Genomic DNA, 24,927 nt, shown 5'->3' on the forward strand with positions numbered 1-24,927 from the left:
ATTGTTTAAAAAAAAACTCCCGACTGCTGCCTAACTAGGTTAAATTAAATGCAGAAAATAAAAATTAAAAAAATTTAATAACTGCAATTTAAAAAAGGTAAAAACAAAATTTAAAATTGTTAAAAACAAGAACTTATATAAAAGAATTTAAAAACAATAATATACAAAAATTAAACCAAAAACAGGTTTAATTATTTGGTAATAAAAATGTATAATATACATTTAATAATAAGTATAAAATACAAAATTAAAAACTTCTAAAAATTTAAAATAATATTAATTATAAAATATTTATATATTATATATTTATATATTATATATTTATATAATAATTACCATATTATTAATACAATTGACACACTATTAGGAAATATTATCTAATAACAAATATGATTGAAAATATATACAAATACTTGATTACTTACTACAATTTTTATTCTTTTTATTATTATATTAGGCATTACAGATATAATTATTAATTGCATATTTTAAAAGAGCAGTCGGGAGACGCCACGCCAAGTGTTTCTCAATCACGTTTTAGATGTCAAAGAAATTTCTGTATTTAAGTTGTTTAACTGCGTACAAAAAAAGAGAAGCAAAAATATATGTTGAAATATTAAGTATAAAATTTGGCGTGGTGTCTCCCGACTGCTCTTTTAAAATATGCAATTAATAATTATATCTCTAATGCCTAATATTTCAATTCAATCCTTTATTTTCTCCCCTTCCGGGGTTGAAAAGACGTTTTATTGGGCAAACGTTCCCAAACCCTTACATATTATTCATATAAACATATACAACACTTTTTACATGGCGTTTTATAGGAACGTACCCAACCCTTTACATAAGTCCCTTAACCCAACTTATCACCTGGCCTTTTTACGACCTTACATATCCTGTTACCCACCCACCCTTTCTAGGACCTTCCCTCTCTCTTCTTCCTTTGCTCCGCCTCGTCCTCGTCCGTGCTCATCAGCAGCTGGTCTTCCATCTTCTCCACGATCTCGTCCTCCGCCGACTTCCTGGTCCCCTCATTTTCTTCCTCTTTCCTTTCCTTTCTCTTTTCCCTCTCTTTTCCTTCTTTGATCCTATCTTCCACCGACTTATCTGCATCTATCTTTACCTTCATTCTACTTCCCTCCTTCCTTCTCGCTTCCAGTACTTTCCTGCTATCTCTTTCGCTTCCCATCTTTACGAGGAATGTTATCCAATCCCTTCTATGTCCTATCTGGTTCACCTCCTTTACCTCTACCCTCACCTTAAGCCCATCTGTAAAAAATTGCTTCACCTTATTCATATTCGAGCTACCTCCTCCCCATCTCTTCTTCTCGACCCTAATTATTACATTCTTCTTTCTTTTTTCATCGTCTTTCTCTTCTTCTTCTTCGTACCACCATTTTGCTTTACATACCTTACTATTTTCTTCCTCACTTTTGCTTCTCTTCCTTTTACCTGAACATTGTTCTAGTCTGTATACTTTCCTTTTTAGCTTCTCTATTTCCTCTTTCATTTCCTTTATCTCCTCTTTGTACTCCTTCATCACCTTCACCATTCGCTCTTCTGCAACCTTCTCTATCGCCTCTTTGTCGATTGCCATTGTTCCTTTGCAGATTAGCTTTCGCTCCATCTTTGTTCCTTCACCTCCTGCTTATCTGAAATCAAAAGACATTTACTTACTCTCTCTGCTTAGCTGTCATTGACTCGCTTGCCTTCTTTTCCTTTCTAATTCCGCCATCCACTTCTCTCCTTCACCCTTGCTGTCCAGTATTCTTTTGATTCTTTCGCTAATTCCTTCTTTTTCTTCTCCTTCTTCGTCTCTTGCGCACCATTCTAACACATGCTCCCATGATTCTGCCTCCGCGCCACATATCCTGCAGCTTGTTTTTTCTATTGTATCCCAGTATCTTCCGCTTCTCATCTCATTACCTAATCTGAATCTCGCTATCCTAATCATAGATTGCTCTTTTCCTTTTCTCTCCAGGTATTCAGGCCTCCTGCTTTCTACTTTTGGAATGTGTTGTAGCCTAGATAGCAGAATTCCTTCACCTCTTCTATTTCTTCTTCCTTCCAACTCCACTTTACTTTCTTCATTTTACCTCCTCCCTTCCTAAATCTCATTACTTTCGTTTTCCCTACATTAACTCTCAGCTTCTTTCTGTCAAAGTATCTTTCTAGTCTTTTCAGCATTCTCTTAATTTCCTCTTCATCCTCTGCTACTGCAACTATGTCATCCGCGTACACTAACGTCCAGAATTTTATTTTTCCTACAACTACTCCTCCACCTTGTCCTTTCCTCATTGTCTTTTTCATGTCTGCCAGCAGAAGTATGAAGAGCATAGCGCTCAGCGGGCATCCTTGCCTAACTCCTTTGACCGTCCAGAAGCACTTTCCTTTTTCCCCTTTTACCCTTATCACACATCTTGTCTCCTCATATAGGTCTTCTATCCTCGTTCTCAATTTCTCACTGATTCCTTCTTTCTTCATGACTTCCCATATTTTTTCTTTGTCTACTGAATCGAATGCGGCTTTCAGGTCTATAAATGCTGCTACTAGTTTCCCTTTTCTCTTGCTTATAGCTTTCCCAATCACATAATTCAGCGCGTATATATTCTCCATTGTTCCTTTCTTTTTTCTGAATCCTGTCTGTGTTTTTAATAGCATCCCCTTCTCTTCTACCTCTCTCTCTAGCCTCTTCGTCAAAATTGCTGCATATATTTTGTAACTTGTATTCATTAGCGTCACCCCTCTGTAGTCCTGTGCTTCCTTTCCTTCTCCCTTTTTACTATTGGCACTATTATTCCTTCTTTCCAATCTTCTGCTATCTCCCCCGTTCTCCATGCTTTGTCACATACCTCCCATATTTTTTCTCTCAGTCTCTCGCCTCCATAGATCCAAACCTCGTTTGCTAGTCCGTCCGTGCCTGCAGCTTTCTTTTCTTTCATTTCTTTAATTACTTCTTCCACTTCTTCTCTTCTTATTCCTTCCTGCTCTTCTTTATTCCCTATTCTTTCCTCTCTCCTCCTATCCTTTTCATACGGCTTCGTCATAACTCCATCCAGTAGTTCGATAAAGTGTTTATTCCACTGCTCCTCCGTTATCTCTTCGCATACCTTTTTCTTGCTTTTCCTTTGTCTGTTTATAAATTTCCATACTTCCGTTTTATTATTTGCTTCTCTCGCTTCCTTCATTACTCTCTCCTTCTCTGATTCCTTTTTTTCTTTTACTTTCTCCTCATATTCCTTTTTCTTTGCTATGTACTTTTTTTTGTCTGTCTCTCCTCTTCTCCACCTTGCTAGGTTCTCACGTGCTTCCTCCCTTAGTTTTGCACATTCTTTATCCCACCATCCATTTTTTCTCTTTGCTTTCCCGTCCTCTCTTACTTCTTTCCACTCTGCGGCTCGTTTTGTCGCTTTCTTTATTTCCTCCAGTATTTCCTCTATGCTCGTACCTTCAATCTTCTCTTCTTTCATTCTCTCTTTGTACCTTTCTTTTCCTTCCCTCGACCAATTCATTATTTTTCTCACTCTTCTCTCCTCTTCTCCTCTTTCACTTTTTCCTTTTATCTTTATTGTTACGGGTTGATGATCCGAGTCTACCGTCTCTCCAATCTTCACTTCCACTGTTTTTTCCCATACCTCCTGGTTTCCGATTATATAGTCGATTACCGACTCTCCCCTTCCTCCTGTAAATGTGAACTCTCCATCGTTGTCTCCTTTTGTTCCATTCAATATTCCTAATCCTCCTTCCTCAATAAACCCCAACAGTTTCCTTCCTTCTGTGTTATTTTCTTTGTCTTTCGATTTTCTCTTTCCCCCCATTATCTCTGTTAGTCCACCTTCTTCCCCAGTTCTTGCGTTAAAGTCACTTCCTATTATTATTTGCTCCCCTTATCCTCCTTCGTTTGTGAATTCTTTTATATGCCTTATTTTCTTCTCAATATCGTTGTTCACATATACCGCTATAATCTTCCACGTTCCCTCCTTCGTCTTTGCTATTCTTTCTACAATTCCTTCCTCTTCTCTCTCTTCTGTTCCACCTGCTACTATTTCCTTCCTAATACCAGTTATTATTCCTCCTCTCGCTCTTCCTTTCTTTTTTCTTTTGTCGCAGGTTGGCATTTCCATACGTATTTATCTGATAACGTTCCTTTGATTTTGCGCCAATCTTTTTGTTCTACCCACGTTTCTAGCATCGCTATTATATCCCAGCTTTCCATCTCTTTCCAGAATTCTTCGTTTTTTCTTTTTAGTCCAGCTATGTTCCAGAAGCCTATGCTTATTGTACTCTCTTTTCCTTCATATTTCTTGCTCTTTTCCTTGTTCCCTCTCCATATTTCCTCTCCTCTCCCTCTGCTTCTTGTGTCTTTTCCCTCGTTTTCTCTTTTCTTTCTTTTACTACTTTCGAAACCCACTTTCTTCCTCCAATTTCCCCTTATTTTCGTTCCATTTCATCTCTTTATTATCTACCCACATCTTCTGGTATCCGATCGTGGTTTCCTTTCCTGCTTCTCTTTCTTCTTTTGCTACTCTTCTTATCTCTTTTTGTATCTGCCCTTCCAATCTAGTTAGATCGTCGTCCAGATAGCATTCATATTTTTTACCCAGTTCCTTTCTTTTTGTCATTATTTCTCTTTTGTCCTCCCAGCTTTTACATTTCATCACTGTCATTTTATTTCTTCCTTTTCCTATTTCATGTACTTGTTCGATGGTTATTTTCATTTCTTTTATTTCGCTTATCATCTTCTCTACTTTCTCTTTCTTTTCTGCCTCGCTTTTTATCGCTGTTCCTTTCATCACTATGTTATTTCTCCTCCTTCTTCTCTCCGTCATTTCCATATTTCTTTCCATCTCTTTCATTTTTTCCATCAAGTATTCTCCTTCGCTCTTGTCTTCTATGTTCAATTCTGTTTTTTCTATTTTCTCCTCTACCTTTTTTATTCTTTTCTCCAGCGACTTTTTTTGCTGTTCCCAAATTTCCTCTCTCCTTTTAAATTCTTCTTTCAGCTCTCTTATTTCTTTTTTTATTTCTTCTTTATCTTTTCTTCTTTCTGCTTCCTGTTCCTCTAGTTTCCTTAGAATTTCTTTAATCCCCTCTGCTGCCATGCTTTCTTCCTCTTCCTCTCCTTTCTTTATTTTATTTGGTGGTGATCTGTCAACCTTCCTTGCTTTGTTAAATTTCTCCAATATTTCTTTCTCTGCTTTGGCTATTTCCTCCTCTACTCCTTCTCTTTTCCTCTTCTGAATGTAATCTTTGATTGACCCTGTTCCTAAGCTGTCTGCTCTTCCTCTCAGTTTGGCCAGTTCTTCCGCTTTTGTTGGTCTTCCCTTCGTTTTCTTTCCTTCCTCTTCTCCTTTCTTTTCCTTGTCACCTCTTTGTCTACTTTCTACTATTCCTTCCTTTTCTACCTCCATTCGTCACCTTTACTTACCGTATACTCGCCGTAGCTCCCTCTACGTTTACTCTTTCCGCCCTTTTCACTTATCTCTATCCGCTCCTTCCCTGTTGGTAATTTACCTCCTTCCTTCTCCAACAGGTGGCGCCCTGTCTGCCTCCTCCGCCTACGTACCTTCTCTTGCCGCCCTAACCTTCTCACCTGTTGACTTTTTACGTTCTATTAATTATTACCTTCCTGATTCCTACTTTGACTCACCGTATCTCTGCTTATTGCCCTGCTTCCGCTCTTTCCTATTTCCTACAGCTCTCCTTTTTCTCTCCACTATACCGCTCCTTCCAGCTCTCCAAATTCCACCTGTTTCTCCACGTCTACTCTCCTCGACTGCCAGCTCAGAACTCCCTGTAATGCCTAATATAATAATAAAAAGAATAAAAATTGTAGTAAGTAATCAAGTATTTGTATATATTTTCAATCATATTTGTTATTAGATAATATTTCTTAATAGTGTGTCAATTGTATTAATAATATGGTAATTATTATATAAATATATATAATATATAAATATATAATATATAAATATATAATATATAAATATTTTATAATTAATATTATTTTAAATTTTTAGAAGTTTTTAATTTTGTATTTTAAACTTATTATTATATGTGTATTACATTTTTATTACCAAATAATTAAACCTGTTTTTGGTTTAATTTTTGTATGTTATTGTTCTTAAATTTTTTTATATAAGTTCTTGTTTTTAACAATTTTAAATTTTGTTTTTACCTTTTTTAAATTGCAGTTATTAAATTTTTTTAATTTTTATTTTCTGCATTTAATTTAACCTAGTTAGGCAGCAGTCAGGAGTTTAAAAAAAAAACAATTTTTTAATTGTTTAATTTTTTGTTTCTAATTTTTATTAAAATTATGTTTTTTATCTGCATTTAATTTAACCTGGTTAGGCAGCAGTCGAGTCTTTTTTTAAACAATTTATTTGTTAATTTGTTTTCTGCCTTTTTATTAAATTTTTTAAGTTTTTAATTTTTAGTTTTTTAAATTTGTTTTTTACTAATTAATTTTTAGGTTTTTATTTATTTTATATTATTATAATTTTTGTTTACTTATCTTTTTGCTGCTGTTGCGAGATATTAATTATTTATTTATTTTATACTTTTAAAAGCAATACATATATTTCTATGCTATGCAGAAACATATTTTATAATATACATATAAATAGTTGAAAATATAGGTATTATAGGCATAATCTAAATCTTATACACAATAGTATGAGATTAATTATGACTTAAGTAATTTTCTCTATTTTTTTAACATTTTTAATGATTTTTATTTATATATATAATAAATTTACAATTATATATAACCATATATATATAGGGTATTAGGTAATAATAAGCGGACCATTTCTCGTGGACAGGAAGAGCGATTTAAACTGAATCAAATTAAATGTCTTTTATCGTACTGTAAGTTTCTCAATAATTAATGAAAAATTAATTAATAAAGATAAGAGAATTAATCAGTGTGCATCCACACGATTTGCCGAGAAGGAACAGCCCAACGTTTACGTTACTATGTGCATAGCGAAATATTATGAAAGAGGAGTGTTTTATAAACAATAATGACAATGAGTGTCACTTATGTATAGTTAATAATTTTTGTTATAAACATTAGCGTTCCTCCCAATGTCTCGTCGCGGCCTAAGAGCAACGTAAACATTTGACTGCTCCTTCTCGTCGAATCGCACAAACGCATCTTGATTCGCGTATCTTTAATAATTATTTTATTATTAATTATTGAAATACTTACAAAACAGTAAGACTTCGATTCAGTTTTACCCGCTCTAGCTGCCCATCACGAGCAGTGATCCGCTTAATTATTACTTGACACCCTGTATGTATACACACATCTAAGATACCTGATACCACATGGTATTTCCGAGGAAATGATTCAATAAACAAACTTGTATTAGGCAGTGTATTACTGTTTATCACACTATTTATTATGTTTTTATTTAATTTTGTAAAGATTAAACTTGTATAAACAAACTTAACCTCTAACTACCGGCCAAATATGACATGTCAGCAATAGAGCAGCTAGCGCGCTCGATAACATCGTGCACGCCGCGCAATATCCAATGAGCGTGCAGCGATGAATAAAAAAGCTATACGTTCTGCCGAAGCCCATAGAGGCAACTAAAATCTCACTAAAATTCCCCATGTGGATGCATGTCATTGGTTAATCAATTTTTTCTGTAACTCAGTCGATAGCCAATAAGAGAACATATAAATGTAATATATCGTTTTTTCGCTTTTTTATTAACACAACGATTAATGATAATTATACGCTATAAATCCTGCTTGATCAATAAGAAACTTATATACGGAAGCACATATCAAAGTATGTTGTAGTTATCGAGAACTAAAGTAACAAAGATTCGGCCTCCGTGAAACGCATACTCCCTTGTCTTCGCCAACCGAAGGTTGGCAGCAGTCGGGAGAAAAAGAGCTGCGCGAACTCCGCTTTGAAGTAGAGCGTCTCAAGTCACAACAAGACCTCGAGGAAAACGTTCCTCCACCGTCGTCGTCCAGAGCGAGACCAGCTCTCGACAGGGGGGCTAGTAGGAGGCCTCTCCCTTTGACGTTCACCACGTCGTCGGAAATCGAGGACGAGGACGTGGAGATGGCTGATGCGTTCGGAGTGAAATTAAATCACCCGATCGACATGATGGAGGACAGAGACGAAGACGGATGCACGAAGGACGAAGTTCTCGCAGATATTGCGACGAATGGAATGCCCCCTGCTATCCGTCCATCGGTACAGGGAGTTAGGCGGACCATCGACACCGCGATCCCCGCTGCGGGAGCGAGAGGAAGCACCTCCGGCGCAAAACCCGCCGCCTCGACCATGAAGGATAGACTGGCGAAACTGCTAGTCCTCTCCATCGAGGAGAAGGTGAAGAGGATGAGCGATCAGTTGATGACACACGTCAACCAGATGATCGCCCCGCTCGCACCTAAGGGAGGAACAACCCCTCCCCAGAAAACCGCGAAACCGTCCCTTCAGGCGCGCGTGGCTGATGTTCGGGATCAGAGCGCGGGGGGGAAGCCCGCGGATAGAAATGAGAAGACCCCCGGGAAGAAGGGGAAGAAAAAGAAAAAGAAGGGCAAGACGGGGACACAGGTGCAGTCCGCTCCTACAATGGCTGCATCTGTCGAAGCGCGGACACAGAGACCTTTGGGTGCTCTCGCTATAGAAGGGGCGTCGCAGAAGCACCCCGGGTCAACGGGGACTAGAGCAAGAGAGCCCCCCCTCCGCTGTGGTTACCGGGAACGGTTGGGCTTAGGTCGTTGGACGCAAGGCTCAAAAAGCCGCGAAACCCGCCCCCTCGCCCGGGGCGGCTGCGCCGTCAGGCGGGACTCGGCCCGTGAGACCTCTGGTTGGAAATACCAGGGTCGGGACAAGCCAAGGGAAGAAGGGGAGGAAAGATGCGTCCCTCCCCTTTCTACCCCAGTCCGCGAAGGACGTTAAGAAGAGGAGAAGAGCGCCGCGCACCACGGCGGTCACGTTAATGTGTCCGCCGGACGATTACACGGAGTGCATGGCGTTGGTCCGTCAGCGTATCGTGCTGGCGGACCTGGGTATTACTAAGACGCCGAACGTCAGGCGGACCGCGACTGGGGGTTCAGCCTGGAGCTATCCGGCCAGGGTAGTTCCGAGAAGGCTGACGCTCTGGCCGCGAGGATGGCGGACGTACTCGCGGGGAGAGAGGGGGTTAGGGTTGGTCGCCCTGTGACATCAGCTGATCTTCGCTTGACTAACTTCGAGGAGTCGGTGCTGGAGGGCGAAATTAAGCACGCAGTGGCGACGAACGGCGGGACGCCGCCGGTGGGCGTGCATGTTGGGCCCATACGTAAAGGGCCCAACGGTTTGTGCACTGTAGTGGTGCGGTGCCCACTCGCCGCTGCCAACACAATTGCCTGCATGGGGCGTTTAACGCTGGGGTAGTCCTCGGCTCGGGTGGCGATGCTGGAGATAAGGCCTCTCCAATGCTTCCGCTGCCTTGAGCTGGGACACAGCAGGGCGACCTGCCCTAGCGAGATGGACCGCACCGGCATGTGTTACCGGTGCGGCGAAACGGGGCATCCTGCACGTGTCTGCCAGGCCCCTGTGAGATGCGCCGTATGCGCGGGAAAAGGTCTTCCCCAGGACCATAGGGTCGGGGGTCCCGCGTGCACTGGGTGCAGAAACAAGGCTCGCCGCGCGCAGAAGGGAAAGGGCGGACCGCCCCCCCCCCGCGACACGCGACCCCGCACGGCCGACCGCCGGTGCCAAAACCAGGGCCAGGGCCAAAAGAAAGGCGCCGATGGATCTCGAAGTGGCTGGCTTCGAGGTCAAACATGCGGGGAAGAAGGTGGCGGGTCTGGCGGTTGAGGGGACGGTCGTCACGGAGCCCTCGAAACCGCAGAGGCAGTGGAGGGTCAGACTGGCCCTCACATCGGCGACGACTACCGTAGCGTCATTGCCCGAACAGATGGAGGTCGAGCAGACCATCGACCTGACCGAGGCGTGCGACCCGGCTCAGCCCTACAGTCCCCCTCTCGTGGATAAGGACCTCAGGGCAATACAGGAGGTGGAGAGAACAGCAGATGCCCCTCCACTTGAGATGGAGATCGAAGAGAGCGTCCCGTTGATAGGCACGGAGGTGGAGGCGAACGAGGACACGGGCAACGCCGCGCCGGTGGACAAAGAGGAGGAGAAGAAGGAGAACCTAGTGGGCTACATTTAATGGCCCTCAGAGTGCTCCAGGTCAACCTGAATCACGCTCGCGCGGCCCAGGACTTATTCTGCCAGGTCCTGGCCGAGCGTGGGTGTGGTTTGGGTATCGTGGCGGAGCCATATCGCGTACCTCGCGATCACCCCTGCTGGTTCAGCGACAGGGGTGGCTCCGCCGCGATAACGGTGAGAGCGGCACCGACGTCCCCTCCATACAGCCTCAAATGTGCGGGGGAGGGCATTGTTGCTGTTGAATATGGGCCCCTCTGCGCGGTGGCGGTCTACGCCCCTCCTAGTTGGACCCGTGCCAGATACGGGCAGCTCTTCGCCGAGGTCGAGGGCTGCGTGCGGTCGTGCACGACTGGTCGGGTCCTGGTCGCGGGGGACTTCAACGCGAAGTGCACGATGTGGGGTTCCCCGCGGACAGATCAGAGGGGCGACATCACTGAGCGATGGGCGGCGGGTCTCAGCCTCTGTTTGGCGAACAGGGGCCATGAGAACACGTGCGTGCGGGCGCGGGGGAGGGGGGGTCCATTGTTGACCTCACGTGGGCCACGCCCCTTGTCTCTCGCGATTTGCGCAACTGGCGGGTGGTCTCTGATTTGGAGACCCTCTCGGATCATCAATACATCGAGATGGTGATCCTGGGAAGCCCGCCAGGCCTGCTCACCCGCCGCCTGGCCGCTGGCAGAATGCAGCGCAGATGGGCCCTCAAAAAATTGGACGCGGATCTCTTTCAGGCCGCGATCCTGGCCCTCACATGGGGCAGAGAGGATGTGGATCACGGGGGAACGGAGGTCGACGTGGTTGTCGTCGATGAGCTTGCTGGAGGCGTGGTACGGTTAGTATCGCGTGCGTGCGACGTGGCCATGCTCCGGCTCAAACCAATGCCCCCTCGAAGACAGGCGTATTGGTGGACTGAGAATTTGGCCGCTCTTAGGCGCTCCTCGGTCCATGCCAAACGCCAATGGAGAAGGGCGCGTGCGGGACGATGCCGCGGTGACGCCCTCTCCGAGGAGGAGGCCGGACGGGCCTGGCGTTCCGCCCGCCAGAACCTGGTCCGAGAAATTTGCGCGGCCAAGGAGCGAGCCTGGAAGGAGCTCCTCGGCAGCGTGAAGGAGGATCCGTGGGGGCGCCCCTATAGGCTTGTATTGAACAGGCTGAAGCCATGGATGCCCCCATTGACGGAGACGCTGGCCCCCGAGTTCGTCAGACGAATAGTCAATGAACTATTCCCCCCCCGCGGATGGGGGGGAGGTTAACTTTCCCCCCACCGCTTATTACGAGTGGGAGGGGACCTGGGAGGTCAGCGACGAGGAGCTGTCGAGGGCTCTCAAAAGGGTCAGGAAGGGCAAGGCCCCTGGCCCCGACGGCATTCCGGGCCGCGCGTGGACCTTGGCCGCGGGGGGAATTGCCGGCGACATGAAACGGGTGTACACCGCCTGCTTACGAGCCGGCAAATCCCCCCGGGAATGGAAAATGGCTAGCCTAGTGCTTCTGCCAAAGCCGGGCAAATCTTCGGAACAGCCCGGCGCGTACCGTCCCATATGTCTGCTGGACGAGGCAGGCAAGATATTCGAGCGAATGATCGCCGAACGCCTCGTCCAGCACCTGTCCCGGAGGGGAAAGGAGGGAATCTCGGATGACCAATTCGGTTTCCCTGCCGAGAGATCGACCATCGACGCGATAAGGCGCGTCCTTTCTCGGACGAAGGCCGAGATCGCGGAGGGGGGGTGGTGGCAGGCGTCGGTTTCGACGTAAAAAATGCCTTTAACTCCTTCCCCTGGCCCGAGATAGGGGACGCCCTGATGGTGTTCGGCGTCCCTGATTACATGATCGCGGTCATCCGAGATTATTTCCGGGACAGGGGTCTGATGTATACAGACCGGGACGGTGTCCTGAGGACTCGTCTGATTGAGTGCGGGGTCCCCCAGGGGTCGGTCCTGGGGCCCCTGCTATGGATTATTGGGTACGATCGAGTCCTCAGGACTCCCCTCCCCGCATGCTGTTGGCTCTTGGGATATGCCGATGACATATACCTGGGAGTCAGCGGGGAGGGGTGGCGGGAGCTTTTTAGGCTGGCCAACGTGGCAGCTGAGAGCGTGGTGCGCTCGATCGAGAGACTGGGTTTAGAGGTGGCGCCCCAGAAAACCCAGTTCACGGTTTTCTACAACAAAAGAGAACGGGGCCCACCTCCGGAAAGACTCTGCCTTTCGATCAGAGGAGTTAGAGTCCCGACCACTCCGTGGATGAAATACCTCGGTATGTGGCCGGACAGCGGAAGGAGCTTTGGCGAGCACGTGGCCCGCGTAGCCCCGAGGGCCGCACAGATGGCTAACTGTCTGGCCCGGCTTATGCCAAACCTTGGCGGGGCGGGGGGGCGCGTGCGTCGTCTCTACGTCGCGGTGGTCCATTCGGTGCTGCTATACGCAGCTCGCCTGCGTGGGCGCCTGGCGGCAGTACAGCGGATCGTCGCAATCCATGCCGCCAGGGCCTATCGGACTGTATCGCACGTAGGGGCGACCGTCCTCGCCGGAATACCGCCCGCGCATCTCGTCGCGAGGATGCACGCGTTGGTGTATGAGAACATTGCGGCGGCGGGCGGGCGCGGACAGGTCATCGTCCCAAGGGCGAGGGCGTTGCTAAGGCTCCAAGAAAGGGAGGCCCTCCTTCAGTGGTGGTCCGACTGGCTGCCGGACCCCCGACAGGCCAGCTATGGAAGGAGGACCGCGGAGGTTGTCCAGCCGGTACTCGCGGAGTGAATGGAGAGCCGGAAATACAGATACCTGGCCTTCCACGCAGTGCAGGTGCTGACCGGCCACGGTTGTTTCAGCGCGTACCTGCACCGCATCGGGAAGGAGCGCACCACGCGCTGCTATTACTGCCCGGGGGTGGCGGACACGGCGCAGCACACTTTAGAGTTCTGCCCCTTTTGGGACGAACAGCGCCGTGTCCTCCGGGCAGCCATAGGTGAGGATCTCTCCCTACCGGCCGTGGTGGCTGCGATCGTGCAGCCGGGCCGGGAGGGAGAGACAAAATGGAGAGCGTTCGCCTACTTCTGCGACCAGGTGTTGTCGCGGAAGGAGGCGGACGAGAGGGTAAAAGGGAGGAGGTTTCCCCTCCCTCCTCCCCTCAAGAGAGCGATGAGGATGACGAGGGGGGCCCCTCCCCAGGTTCCGGGCCTTCCGACTCCTCGGCGACGTAATTGAGCTGCAAAGCAGCGTCGTCGTTGCCGCAATGACGGTGGCAACCGTGGGACGACGGCCTCCGACGGGGCGTCGTCCCGGGGCAACCGCTTCCCCTGATTCACCGCACTTATGCGGGGCGGGTGTGCCGATCTATTCGAGGAGGGTGGTGCGAGCGGCACGGGGGCGGACAATCCTCTCTTCGGAGGGAGTCCGCCCCCCTGCCGCTCTTCTTTCGCTGCCGGGGCAGTCGGCGGAGGTGCGCGCCGGGGGGTCTGGCTCGGGCCGATACCCTACGGGGGTCGGTCACATGTGCCGCCCCCCGGCGCGCGAAAGCAGGAGGCCGCGGCCGCTTCGTCGACCGTGGCGTCCGCCTGCCCGCTTGCGGGCGCGGGGGAGGGAGGAACGGGCGGTGGCGGCCGCTTCGGCGGTCGTCGTCGTCCTCCTCCCTTCCCCGCTCGGGAGGGCGGGCGAGAGGACTGGGAGAGCCTCTCGCTCGCTGCCTATAGGCAACTCCTGAAGGGGGGGTGGTGGATGAGGGTGGTAGCACTCATCCGCTACTTGTAGAAGCTAGGAGGGCTTGCCCTAACAAGGGCGACATGCGGGGGGGCCCACTGATGTGATGCCTTCGGGCTTTTCCGGGGCCTCTTCTCATGGTCATAGCGAGGGTCACCGGTTGGGGGTTAGTGGGTAGGCGCCGGGTCGGACCCTGGTCTGGCTCGTTGAATCCCACACTCCCTCTGCCCCGCCCAGGGGGTGGAGGGGTCTTCCCCTCTTAGGAGGGGTCACAGGGCACGGCCATCGCCGGGTGCGGTTGGGCCTTCGGGCCTGCCGGTGCGGCGTTGGGTCTTCCTTGTGGTGGAAGATTTCCCCCCCCCAAAAAAAATGATTAAAAATATATACAAATACTTGATTACTTACTAAAATATATTCTTCTTATTATTATATTAGGCATTACAGATATAATTATTAATTGCATATTTTAAAAGAGCAGTCGGGAAACGCCACGCCAAATTTTATACTTAATATTTCAACATATATTTTTGCTTCTCTTTTTTTGTACGCAGTTAAACAACTTAAATACAGAATTTTCTTTGACATCTAAAACGTGATTGAGAAACACTTGGCGTGGCGTCTCCCGACTGCTCTTTTAAAATATGCAATTAATAATTATATCTGTAATGCCTAATATAATAATAAGAAGATTAAATTGTAGTAAGTAATCAAGTATTTGTATATATTTTCAATCATATTTGTTATTAGATAATATTTTCTAATCGTGTGTCAATTGTATTAATAATATGGTAATTATTATATATAAATATATGGATTGCGTAACGGACTTGGACGTGGTGGACGGCCCAAGGAGAGAGGAGCATTGAACGTGGTGCAAGTGGAGAGAGAAAGGAGAGAGAGAGGACGGAGGAGGTGGATTGGATGGAGAAAGCAGAGAGGAAGATGAGGAAGTGAAGGAGACGGGAAAATCGAAGCAGGAGGAGAGAAACGGAGGATGAAAAAGACGGAGTAATATGGAGGTTAGGAAAAAGACTGATGGAGCGAGAGGGGGGAGACGAGCGGGGGCAACAGAACTGACGCGAGAGCAACGCGGCGCTCGCGCAGACGCGCCGAGGGTGATGAGCGCGGAGGAGGAGGATAATAGATGCGGCAGCGCGGAACAGCAATGGGCGAGAGGTTGTGTGGAGAAAGCGGAGAGGATAGAGGGCGCAGCAAATGGAAAAAAGTGAGACGGCGGCGCTGGATAGCAGCTGAAAAGGGATGGCACGACTGAGAGGAGAGGTAGGGAACCAAGAAAAGTTGGACGCACTGGCAGAGGTGAAGTGTAAAGGAGGAAAGTATACGGAAGGTGAAAAGAAAAGGTGTAAGGGAGATGCGAAGGAGAAAAACCGTGGAGGAGCGGAAGGAGGACTGTAAGTAGAGGAGGAACAAGAGAGGCGAGGGAGAGGCGGAGACGGACGGAGATAGAGTGAGAAGAGAGGTGCAATAAAAAACATACATACGGCGTGTTTATACAGGGATAGGAAAAGAGACGATGGCAGGGATGGGGCAAAGGTCGGAGGAGACAGAGTGGGTGAAGGAGATCAGGAAAGAAGTCAGGAAGATAGGCCAGGAAATCAGGGAAGAAATAAGACGGGAAGGAAAAGGCATCAGGAAGAAATTAAAGGAGATTGGAGTGAGGTTGGAGAGGCTGGAGGAGGGGCGCTGGCGGTGCGAGGAAAGCGAGGAGCAGGATGAGGAGGAGGAAAGAGAGACAGATGAGAGCAACGGGTGGAGAGGGAGGGAAAAGGAACCAGCGAGGATGAAGAGGAGTAACAGGGGAGTGGCAAAAAAGGAGATGACGGAGGAGGATGGAACGGAAGGCAGCGAGGGAGGTTGGAGCGAGAAGGGGTGGGGAAGAGACTGGTGGGAGGAAGTGGCCAGCGAGGAAGATAGGAGAAAGGAGGAGGAGAACAGGTACGCGGCAAGAGGACATACACAGGGGAGGAAAAAGGGGGGAGAAGGAAAGATGAGAATAAAAAGGAAACAGAAGGGAGAGCGAGCAGGGAGAAGGAAGACAGAGGCTACAGAGAAGAAAGGACGGCCAAGGAGGGCAAGGGAGGACCGGAGGAGAAGAGTAGGGAGGAGGAGGGAACAGAAGAGAGGAATAGAGCGCGGAGGGCGGTAGAAGACAGGGAGGAGGAAGTGAGGAGAAAGAAGGAAAGGAAAGAAAAAGAGGAAAAAGAGGAAAGGAAGGAGAGGGAGAGGATGCTTGGTCAGGGGGAAGGCTGGAGACTGGAGAAGCAGAGAAGTGAGGATTTGGAGAAGAGGAAAGGTAGGGAGAAAGAAGAAGGACTGAGGGAGGAGATGGAGAGAAGGAGGAAAGAAGAGGAAAAGAAGGCGAGGAGACTAAAGGAGAGAGTAAAGAGGCTGGAGGAAGAAAGAGAGCAAAAGGAGAGAAGAAAGAAGAATGTAGTATGGAGAGGGTTGGATGGAAGGGACGCGGAAGAAAGGAGGGGCATGATGGTACGGGTAGCAGAGAAGGTACTGGGGAAAGAGCCAAAGATTAGAAGGGTCTGGGAAAGGAAAGGGGAAGGAGGGAGAGAGGTTTTGATAGTGGAGATGGAAAATGAGAGGGAGAGGGCAGAGTTGCTGGAAAGATTTGGAGAGGTTAGGCAGAGGTGGGGGATTGGGGTGGACGAGGACCTGTCGATGGAGAAGAAAAGGACAAGGTGGAGGATGTTGGAGAAGGCGAAGGAAGAAAGGGACAAGGGAAGAAGAGCGAGGGTGGAAAACAGGAGACTGTGGGTGGATGGAAGGGAGATAGAATGAAAGGAGGAGGAGGAAAAATGGGAGGAGGTATAAAGGGGAGGGGATAACGTTGATAGCTAGGAACGGGAGGAGGAGGAGAAGGGGAGGGTACTAGGATAGAAGAAAAGCAAGAAAGAGGCCAAGGGTAAAGATAGCGGAGGACAGATGGGTGAAAGCGAAGATAAGAGAGAGAGAGAGGGAAGGGAAATTAGAATAGGAGAGAGAGTGGAGGAGAGGAGGAGAGCAGGAGCGGAAGGAGGTAGGAGGTGGAGGAGAGCACGAGAGAGACGGAGGAGAAACTCCACAGGAGCGGGGAAGAGGGCCAACAGACCCAGGGTAGGAGATAGACAGGAAGGAAGAGATGAGACAGGAAGAGGTGGAGGGGGGCGAACTAAGTCGGGAAGGAAGAGGAGAGGGATAAGGGAAGGGAAAAAGACTTATTGTGAGGTCGCAAAAGGCCAGGAATTGAATAAAGGTGAACGTTTGTAAGAGGTTTGGGTACGTTCCTCGTTTAAAAACGCCTTGTAAACCCTGAGGGGAAAGACAATAAACACACATACATACATACATACATATATAAATATATAATATATAATATATAAATATATAATATATATAAATATTTTATAATTAATATTATTTTAATTTTTTAGAAGTTTTTAATTTTGTATTTTATATTTATTATTAAATGTGTATTATATATATTTTTATTACCAAATAATTAAACCTGTTTTTGGTTAAATTTTTGTATATGTCATTGTTTTAAATTTTTTTATATAAGTTCTTGTTTTTAACAATTTTAAATTTTGTTTTTACTTTTTTTAAATTGCAGTTATTAAATTTTTTTAATTTTTTTTTTAAACAATTTTTTTATTGTTTAATTTTTTGTTTTTAATTTTTATTTGAATTATGTTTTGTTTTTAATTTTTTTAATTAAATTTATTTATTATAAGTTTTTGTTTTTAAATTTTTTTATATAAATTTTTGTTTTTAAATTTTTTTAAATTTTTATTCAAACTATAGTTCCTCAAGGAATGATTTCGCGAATTTTAGAAGAAGCTCATGATTCTTCCACAGGTGGCCATTTTGGTGTCAATAAGACCTTAGAGAAGATTCGGAAACATTTTTATTGGGCTTTCTGTAAGCAAGATGTCGAACATTGGTGTAGGACTTGTAAAGTTTGCGTTTCAAAGAGAGGGCCATCTGATAAAAGAAAGTCTTCTATGCAAATTTACAATGTCAGGGCGCCTTTCGAAAGAATTCAAATGGATGTTCTTGGTCCCCTTCCAACTTCTTCTTCGGGAAATAAATATCTGTTGGTGGTTACATACTGTTTCACGAAATGGGTGGAAGCTTTTCCGCTTGGAAATATTAGGGCTAAAGCAATTGCGGAAGTTTTCTTGAGTCAAGTGGTTTCGAGATACGGCATTCCTTCGGAATTACATACTGACCAAGGAAGAAATTTTGAATCTCGATTATTCTTGGAACTAACTCAGTTATTGGGAATTAAAAAAACAAGAATTACTCCATTTCACCCTCAATCCAATGGTCAGGTGGAACGTCAACATCAGACGTTGTTAAATTATCTGGCAAAGTTCGTTGCTGAAAATCAACGAGATTGGGATCGTTGGATTCCATTAGGGTTGTTGGCGTATAGGTCTTCTAAACATGAAACTACTGGTTTCACTCCTTCGGAATTGCATTTAGGTCGGGAGTTAAGATTGCCCTTGGATCTACTTCGCGGACATTCTCCTGGTTCTGAGACTATTCCTTCGGAAAGAAAATATTTCCGTCACTTGAAAGAAAAAATGGATCTCATTCATAACATTGTATGTCAACGTATGGAAATTAAGTCTCAAAAAGCCAAGGCGCTTTATGATCGAAAGGATAGACAAATATGCTATGAACCTGGGCAAAAAGTCTGGTTATTTAATCCTCGAAAAAAATAGGAATAACTCCTAAGTTACAAAGTAATTGGGAAGGTCCTTTTGAAGTCGTTAAAAGAATAAATGATGTAGTTTATTGCATTTGTAGGTCTAAACGGCATAAAAACAAAGTCGTTCATTTAGATAAATTAGCTACTTTTTATGAGAGGTAATTCCTTTCGAATCACAATTTTCATCCAAAACGCGGAGCCCGAAAAATTTCAATTCATTTAATTAGTTTTTAGTTTTTTTTTAGAAAAATATATTTTTCTTTTGTTGTTACTTTCAGCTACTTCTCCGAGAAGATAGTGCCAAACAACATCAGGCGAAGATATTAGCTGAAAGAAGACTGCCTTGGCCACGGTTTTTGATCGTGGTTTTTCCGTGGGACTTAGGGCAAATGCCAAGGCGGGGACTGGGGAGTCTTGCGAGACGCAGCGTCCACGAAAGCTTCCCCCTCCAGTCCGAAGACTCTCAAGAGGACAGCGTTGGTAGCAGAAGGAAAGCCGACGTTGAAGAAGTTTACACGTGGAAAGAAGCGTTTTTGGATTGAGGGAAGAAACGAAGCTCGTTAACTCGCAGCTTAGCTCGAGGTAGAGCAGGAAGCGTTTCAAGTTCCCGGAAATCTAAGAGAAAGAAACTGCTTGTAACTTTTCTCTAGTTGTCGGGACGACAACTTAAGAAGAGGGGGACAATGTTACGCCCGTGCTGGACACTGAGTAGAGAAGTTGGGAAAAGCTGTGAAGCGCGCTCCTTGACAACGGGAGTTTGTTGATGGATTTATTGATTTTCTGTCTGGCGGATTTTTGGAATCCGCACGCGTTCTGTTTTACGAGCTTGGAATAAACGCATTTCTTAAGTTTTTTTGAGTTCTCTTTCCTTTTGCGAGTTCCGCGAAATACGTGCGCGAGTGTGGAGTGCGCGATAGTGTTACGGCGGCGAGCTTACTCGACGAGCGTAACAATATATAAACTTATACATATATGTATACAAATGTATGTGTTTATATCGTGTGCATAATTTGTAACTTTATATAAAACAATAAATCTTTAATTTTTTATATATATAGTATCAAGAGACACGGTAGCGTCTCGCGCCAAGTACACGCGGAGCGAAACCGACCGTGACTCTTTTACGCGACGCGACGGGTTGCGAGTACTCGAGATGTTGAGATCTCAATAACGAGTGAATGGATCAAGTTCTAAGTAGGCTTGATCGATAGCTTGGGGTCCAATTAGGGGGGGGGGGTTTTCTCATAATATTCCGCTACGTGCCTTACGAGCAGAGATATTGCGACGCAAAGTCCAAATGTGAAAATTTTTTATTAAGATACTTCCTCCTCCTAACGCAGATGTCTTATATGATGACGTCATAATCAGAAACGTCACTTTCACTTTTTCGACACTGGCGGCGCAAGTATCGCCAATTTCGATATCGCGCGCGTATTTCGAAATTAGGTTGATAGACTTATCGGTCAGGAAGAAGATTTCTATTTAGGTAAATTAGGTAATAATATATATTTTGAGTCAACGGAAAAGAAGGTTCTCTACGCTTGGCAGAAAGTGCCGCTAGGGAATTTTTAAGTCGATTCTTATGAATCAAGCTTGATAGTCAACGGAAAAGAAGGTTCTCTACAATCTCTACGCTTGGCAGAAAATGCCGCTAGGGAATTTTTAAGTGGATTCTTATGAATCAAGCTTGAATTCGATGTCTACGTGTCCCAGGTTGCCGATGACGAAGTCCTCATAGTGCGCTCCGTAGTTTTCGGTGTCTACGTGTATTAATACCTTGAATTCGATGTCCACGTGTCCCAGGTTGCCGATGACGAAATCCAGATAATGCGCTTCATAGTTTTCGGTGTCCAGGTGTAATCGTACGTTGAATTCGATGTCTAGGTGTCCCAGGTTGCCGATGACGAGGTCCACATAGTGCGCTTCATAGTTTTCGGTGTCCAGGTGTAATCGAACGTTGAATTCGATGTCTAGGTGTCCCAGGTTGCCGATGACGAGGTCCACATAGTGCGCTTCGTAGTTTTCGGTGTCCAGGTGTAATAATACGTTGAATGCGATGTCTAGGTATCCCAGGTTGCCGATGACGATGTCTAGATATTGAGTTCCGTAGTTATCGGTGTTTACGTGTGTTTGGCGCACCGCCGTGTATCATAGTGTAAATAGTAGTTAATTATAAGATTGATTTCGTGTTGTCGTTTCACATTGTTAATGGTACGGTCCTTGTATTGATTAATTATACCGGGTTAAATTATCGCGCCTATTAGCGAAACGTCGGTGGATCGCGATTAGTACACTTGTCGATATTCGCGCGACTCACCCGACTCGTGCTGCCCGCCCACGGGTGGCATCCCCAATTATGAGAAGAATTCGGTACTCGCTCGCGCCGTACTTCGTAGGTGCGCGAGCCGAAAAACGCCGAAGAGAGGCACTCACCAGTCGAACGTCGTGAAGCTCACACGTTACTGTTTTTGCATGTGCAAACTCGGAGTGCTCGGTCGCCTATCGCAGACCACGAAGGCCTAATCCGTGCCCTGTCCGTGCCCGCTTGCTATACCGGACTGTTGCATGCTTTCGCCTTGCACGCCAGAGATCTCGCCAACGGGAGGACGACGTCGACACCCAGGAGGCGCCGGGCAACGACACGGTGAGTCGCCTCGCATTTTTTATATTCGCTTGCTTGCTTCGCTTTATTCGCTTTCGCGAGGGCGCGGGCCCTCTGGTTTTTCGAGAAATTTTGTTGACCAATCGCAAATCCGGGGAGCGCCTCATACCCCCCCGTGCATTGGTCCTTCGAGCCGGATTCGCGCGCTAAAGCAATAACGCCGACATTTCGCTCGTGGATAGCATTTCTTAGTAGTTTTGATCGCGATTGCATTACAATTAATCAGTCGCGTATTCTACACCCGCCGCGATATCTCTCGGCCGCAACATTGCTTCGCGACGAGAATACGCGCGGGAAACTTGTCGTTTGATCGCTTTGTGGTTAATTGCTTTTGTCATTCGTTATTGAATATTGTCGTTAACCGAAATATTCAACATTGGAATATTCTCGGTTAAGCCATACGTTTTCGCCGCGCCGTCGACAGCCTTGACGCTCGGTCACGGGCCGGCAGCGTATATACACATTTTTTCTACATAAGCTCGCGTTCCATAATAACGCGCTACATTATTTTCGTTGTTGCTGGGTGTGTTTCGGCCAGACTTGAAATACATATTGAAAATACATACTGAAACTATTATTCCGATCGTTGGAATTCTCGCAAACATACTTGCCACCGATCGAATATACTGTTATCGTCGGCACTGGTCCCCGGTATAGAATATATTGCAGCACTCAAGGTAATCTTATTAAAGATTATAATTACAATTATAATCACAATTGCAACGAAGTTGGCGTAATTGATGCTCATGTCGTGGATTATTGCTCGTGTCATGTGTGTACTGCTCATGTCGTATACGCTGCTCGTGTCGTAGTTCCGCGCGAAACATGTATTGCTGAAAACTCAATCTGAACAAATACTTGAGTGCATTTCTCGCCGTAACCGGGCACCTGTGCCAACCTAATTGATAATTTTGATCGTTGATACAACTATTTTCTTATTTTGTGCATCCCTTGCAACCCTCTTCCTTGCTAGCTCTACACTGCATTTGATCCCCTTTTCTTGCGTTCGCCATTCGCTCTTGCGATTAACAGAATTGTCATTTTGATTGCGCTATTATATCGTAATTGAGGAACGTTCTCTCGGGAACATTCCATTGAGCCTTCGCGTAGGAATCCGAAACGAGCCATCTGCTATTCCTCGTCACCTTGACGAACGGAACGGTTGTTTGCTTTCGTTCTCTCTTTCGTCCCTTAGCATATAAACTCGAAGCCTATTGTTCGCCGGTATTTTCACGGGGCGACAATACATTACGTGTCCTTGGAGTCGTTCGCCGTTGCTGTTGATTGCTTTACGTATCAACCAACATGTCGAAATCAAAGTCAGCTTTCTCTTGTCGCGAGTTATGCGTCCGGCGGATGAGGGAGATTTATGATCTTGCCCGGAAAGCCTCGTCCGAGCCGACGATCCTAGAAAGTTTTCTTGCCCGCTATCAGAGCGTGGCGAGAATCGCCGAGAACTTTGAGAACGCGCATCTCAAGGTTATACAAGAGACTACTGAGTTCGACACCGAAGATGCGGTTCGGGCAGACTTCGACAAGATGCATTACACCGTGAAGGGACGGTATCACGCGCTCACGGGCACGACGCCCGGAACCGCACAGGCTCATTCCGCGAGCCACGCGTCGGCGATCAAGTTACCCAAAATTACGCTTCCGCAATTTTCGGGAGATCTCACGCTGTGGCCGTCTTTTATCGCTTTGTTCAACACCTCGATTCACGACAACCGACAGATCTCGTCAATAGAGAAGTATCATTATCTGCTGGCCTCGCTAAAGGGGGAGGCGCTCAATGTAATCAAGAATTTGCCGCTCGCCGCGGAGTATTACCTGATTGCATACGACGCGCTGCTCGACAGATATCGGAACAGAAGGAAGCTAGCGGACCACCACCTAAAGTCGATACGCGAAGCCAAACCGTTAAAAATAGAATCGGCCGATGCCCTCCATAAATTATTAGATACGTTCACCGAAAACACTCGCGCGCTAAACCTGATGAAGTTCCCTACCGATTCGTTGGATTTCCTTTTGCTCAATTTCCTGCTCGAGAAGCTTCCCCGATCATTGCGAGAAAAGTTCGAATCTGTTTATCGGGCCGAAGAGATACCGCGATACGCTCAACTCATCAAGTTTCTTTCCGAGCACTGTAAAGTCCTTGAGGCCATCTCGGGTCCGTCGACCATGCCGTTCAAATCACAATCGTCCGCGTCGGCTTCGTCGCTCGCAACTCAAACCGCCGAGTGTCCGGTATGTAAAGAACAACACCTCGTTGCAAAATGTTCTCGGTTCTTAAAGTTAGCACCCCGAGAGAGGCATTCGACGGCTAAAACTTCGAACTTGTGCTATAACTGCCTCCGCGCGGGCCACAGCGTTAATGACTGTCCATCGTCGTGGACGTGTCGGTCGTGTAAGGCCAAACATCACACGCTCCTGCATTTTGAGCAGAACTCGGGCTCGGCGAATGCACCCACAGACGCCGAACCACCCTCCGAATCGGGGACAACGTCATCGCAGGGAATCGAACCCCTCGTTAGCATGGCTAGTGTCGCGCGGTCGAACCCGATCGTATTGTTGTCGACGGTACAAGCCGAAGCGCTCGACGCACACGGAAATCCCTTCCCCGTTCGTATTCTGTTAGATAGCGCGAGCCAGCTAAACTTTATCTCCGAAAGTTGCATGCAGAGGGGTGGTTTCGGACGAACCAAGTGCCATACGGTAGTTCTCGCGGTAAATGATACAAAGGCGGCTGCAACTCGAGGCCGCACTTCACTCGTAATACAAGCACAGGGCAGGGAAAGCACGCGCACCCCAGTAGAGGCTACGATTCTTCATGTCGCTGAAGCTAGCAGCGGGAGCTAGCAGCGGAACGTCCCGCGGACAGGGCCGAATATCATGTGGGTTTCTCAGGGGGTCCGAACGTATCGTAGGTTAATTACTATTAGCCGCTGGGCTTTTCTTAGATATTATTAATTAATGAAGATTAAATTCATCTATATATAAATATTTTTTACAATATTCAAACTGTATTTTCATCGGTTTGATATAAAAACATGTTTTAATTATTATAGATTATTCGATAAATAATTGTAGAACATAGCAAAGAACGATTTTCTCCAAATTTTTAGGGGATCACGTCCTTGTGACAACATAACGATTTAGAAGGTATTTGCAACAATCCGCGGTTCGCCTTAATTGTTATTAATTTTTTATTGATAAATTATTCAGCGGCGACCAAACGCAAAGAACGATTCTCTCCAAATTTTTAGGGGATCACGTCCTTGTGATAACAAAACGATTTAGAAAGTATTTGCAACAATCCGCGGTTCCCCTTAATTGTTATTAATTTTTTATTGATAAATTATTCAGCGGCGACCAAACGCAAAGAACGATTCTCTCCAAATTTTTATGGGATCACGTCCTTGTGATAACAAAACGATTTAGAAAGTATTTGCAACAATCCGCGGTTCCCCTTAATTGTTATTAATTTTTTATTGATAAATTATTCAGCGGCGACCAAACGCAAAAAACGATTCTCTCCAAATTTTTATGGAACCACGTCCTTGTGATAACAAAACGATTTAGAAAGTATTTGCAACAATCCGCGGTTCCCCTTAATTGTTATTAATTTTTTATTGATAATTTATTCTTTGACGGTCGA

At 46.1% G+C, this 24,927-nt stretch overlaps 4 protein-coding genes across 4 annotated transcripts; 3 read left to right on the forward strand and 1 right to left on the reverse strand.

Annotated features, from left to right (window-relative positions):
* Positions 1-706: 706 nt before the first annotated feature.
* LOC143908793 (uncharacterized) lies at positions 707-5,727 on the reverse strand. The gene is made up of 2 exons (XM_077426602.1): positions 5,651-5,727; positions 707-1,652 (listed from the first exon to the last, which is right to left on the reverse strand). The coding sequence occupies exon 2, from the start codon at positions 1,625-1,627 to the stop codon at positions 917-919; it is 711 nt and encodes a 236-aa protein (XP_077282728.1). The 5' UTR covers positions 1,628-1,652; positions 5,651-5,727; the 3' UTR covers positions 707-916.
* Positions 5,728-10,195: 4,468 nt separating this feature from the next.
* Positions 10,196-11,445, forward strand: LOC143908799 (uncharacterized). Its single transcript, XM_077426609.1, has 2 exons — positions 10,196-10,690; positions 10,792-11,445. The coding sequence occupies exons 1-2, from the start codon at positions 10,196-10,198 to the stop codon at positions 11,443-11,445; spliced, it is 1,149 nt and encodes a 382-aa protein (XP_077282735.1).
* A 3,582-nt stretch (positions 11,446-15,027) lies between these two features.
* Positions 15,028-16,064, forward strand: LOC143908791 (uncharacterized). The gene is made up of 2 exons (XM_077426597.1): positions 15,028-15,296; positions 15,402-16,064. Exons 1-2 carry the CDS (start codon positions 15,145-15,147, stop codon positions 15,619-15,621), a joined length of 372 nt encoding a protein of 123 aa, XP_077282723.1. The 5' UTR covers positions 15,028-15,144; the 3' UTR covers positions 15,622-16,064.
* Positions 16,065-22,628: 6,564 nt separating this feature from the next.
* Positions 22,629-24,128, forward strand: LOC143908800 (uncharacterized). Its single transcript, XM_077426610.1, has one exon. It carries the CDS (start codon positions 22,629-22,631, stop codon positions 24,126-24,128), a length of 1,500 nt encoding a protein of 499 aa, XP_077282736.1.
* Positions 24,129-24,927: the final 799 nt, after the last annotated feature.

Source organism: Temnothorax americanus, unplaced genomic scaffold, assembly GCF_048541705.1.
Source record: "Temnothorax americanus isolate GAGA-0224 unplaced genomic scaffold, ASM4854170v1 Scaffold116, whole genome shotgun sequence".
Classification (NCBI taxonomy): domain Eukaryota; kingdom Metazoa; phylum Arthropoda; class Insecta; order Hymenoptera; family Formicidae; genus Temnothorax; species Temnothorax americanus.

Excerpts from the sequence above, each read along its gene's own strand:
- LOC143908793 (XM_077426602.1), bottom strand. The coding sequence starts at position 1,627 with ATGGAGCGAAAGCTAATCTGCAAAGGAACAATGGCAATCGACAAAGAG.
- LOC143908799 (XM_077426609.1), top strand. The coding sequence starts at position 10,196 with ATGGCCCTCAGAGTGCTCCAGGTCAACCTGAATCACGCTCGCGCGGCC. Across the intron at positions 10,691-10,791 it reads GGGGCCATGAGAACACGTGC|ACCCTCTCGGATCATCAATA; the intron begins GTGCGGGCGCGG and ends TCTGATTTGGAG.
- LOC143908791 (XM_077426597.1), top strand. The coding sequence starts at position 15,145 with ATGGCACGACTGAGAGGAGAGGTAGGGAACCAAGAAAAGTTGGACGCA. Across the intron at positions 15,297-15,401 it reads GGAGGAGCGGAAGGAGGACT|GGATAGGAAAAGAGACGATG; the intron begins GTAAGTAGAGGA and ends GTGTTTATACAG.
- LOC143908800 (XM_077426610.1), top strand. The coding sequence starts at position 22,629 with ATGAGGGAGATTTATGATCTTGCCCGGAAAGCCTCGTCCGAGCCGACG.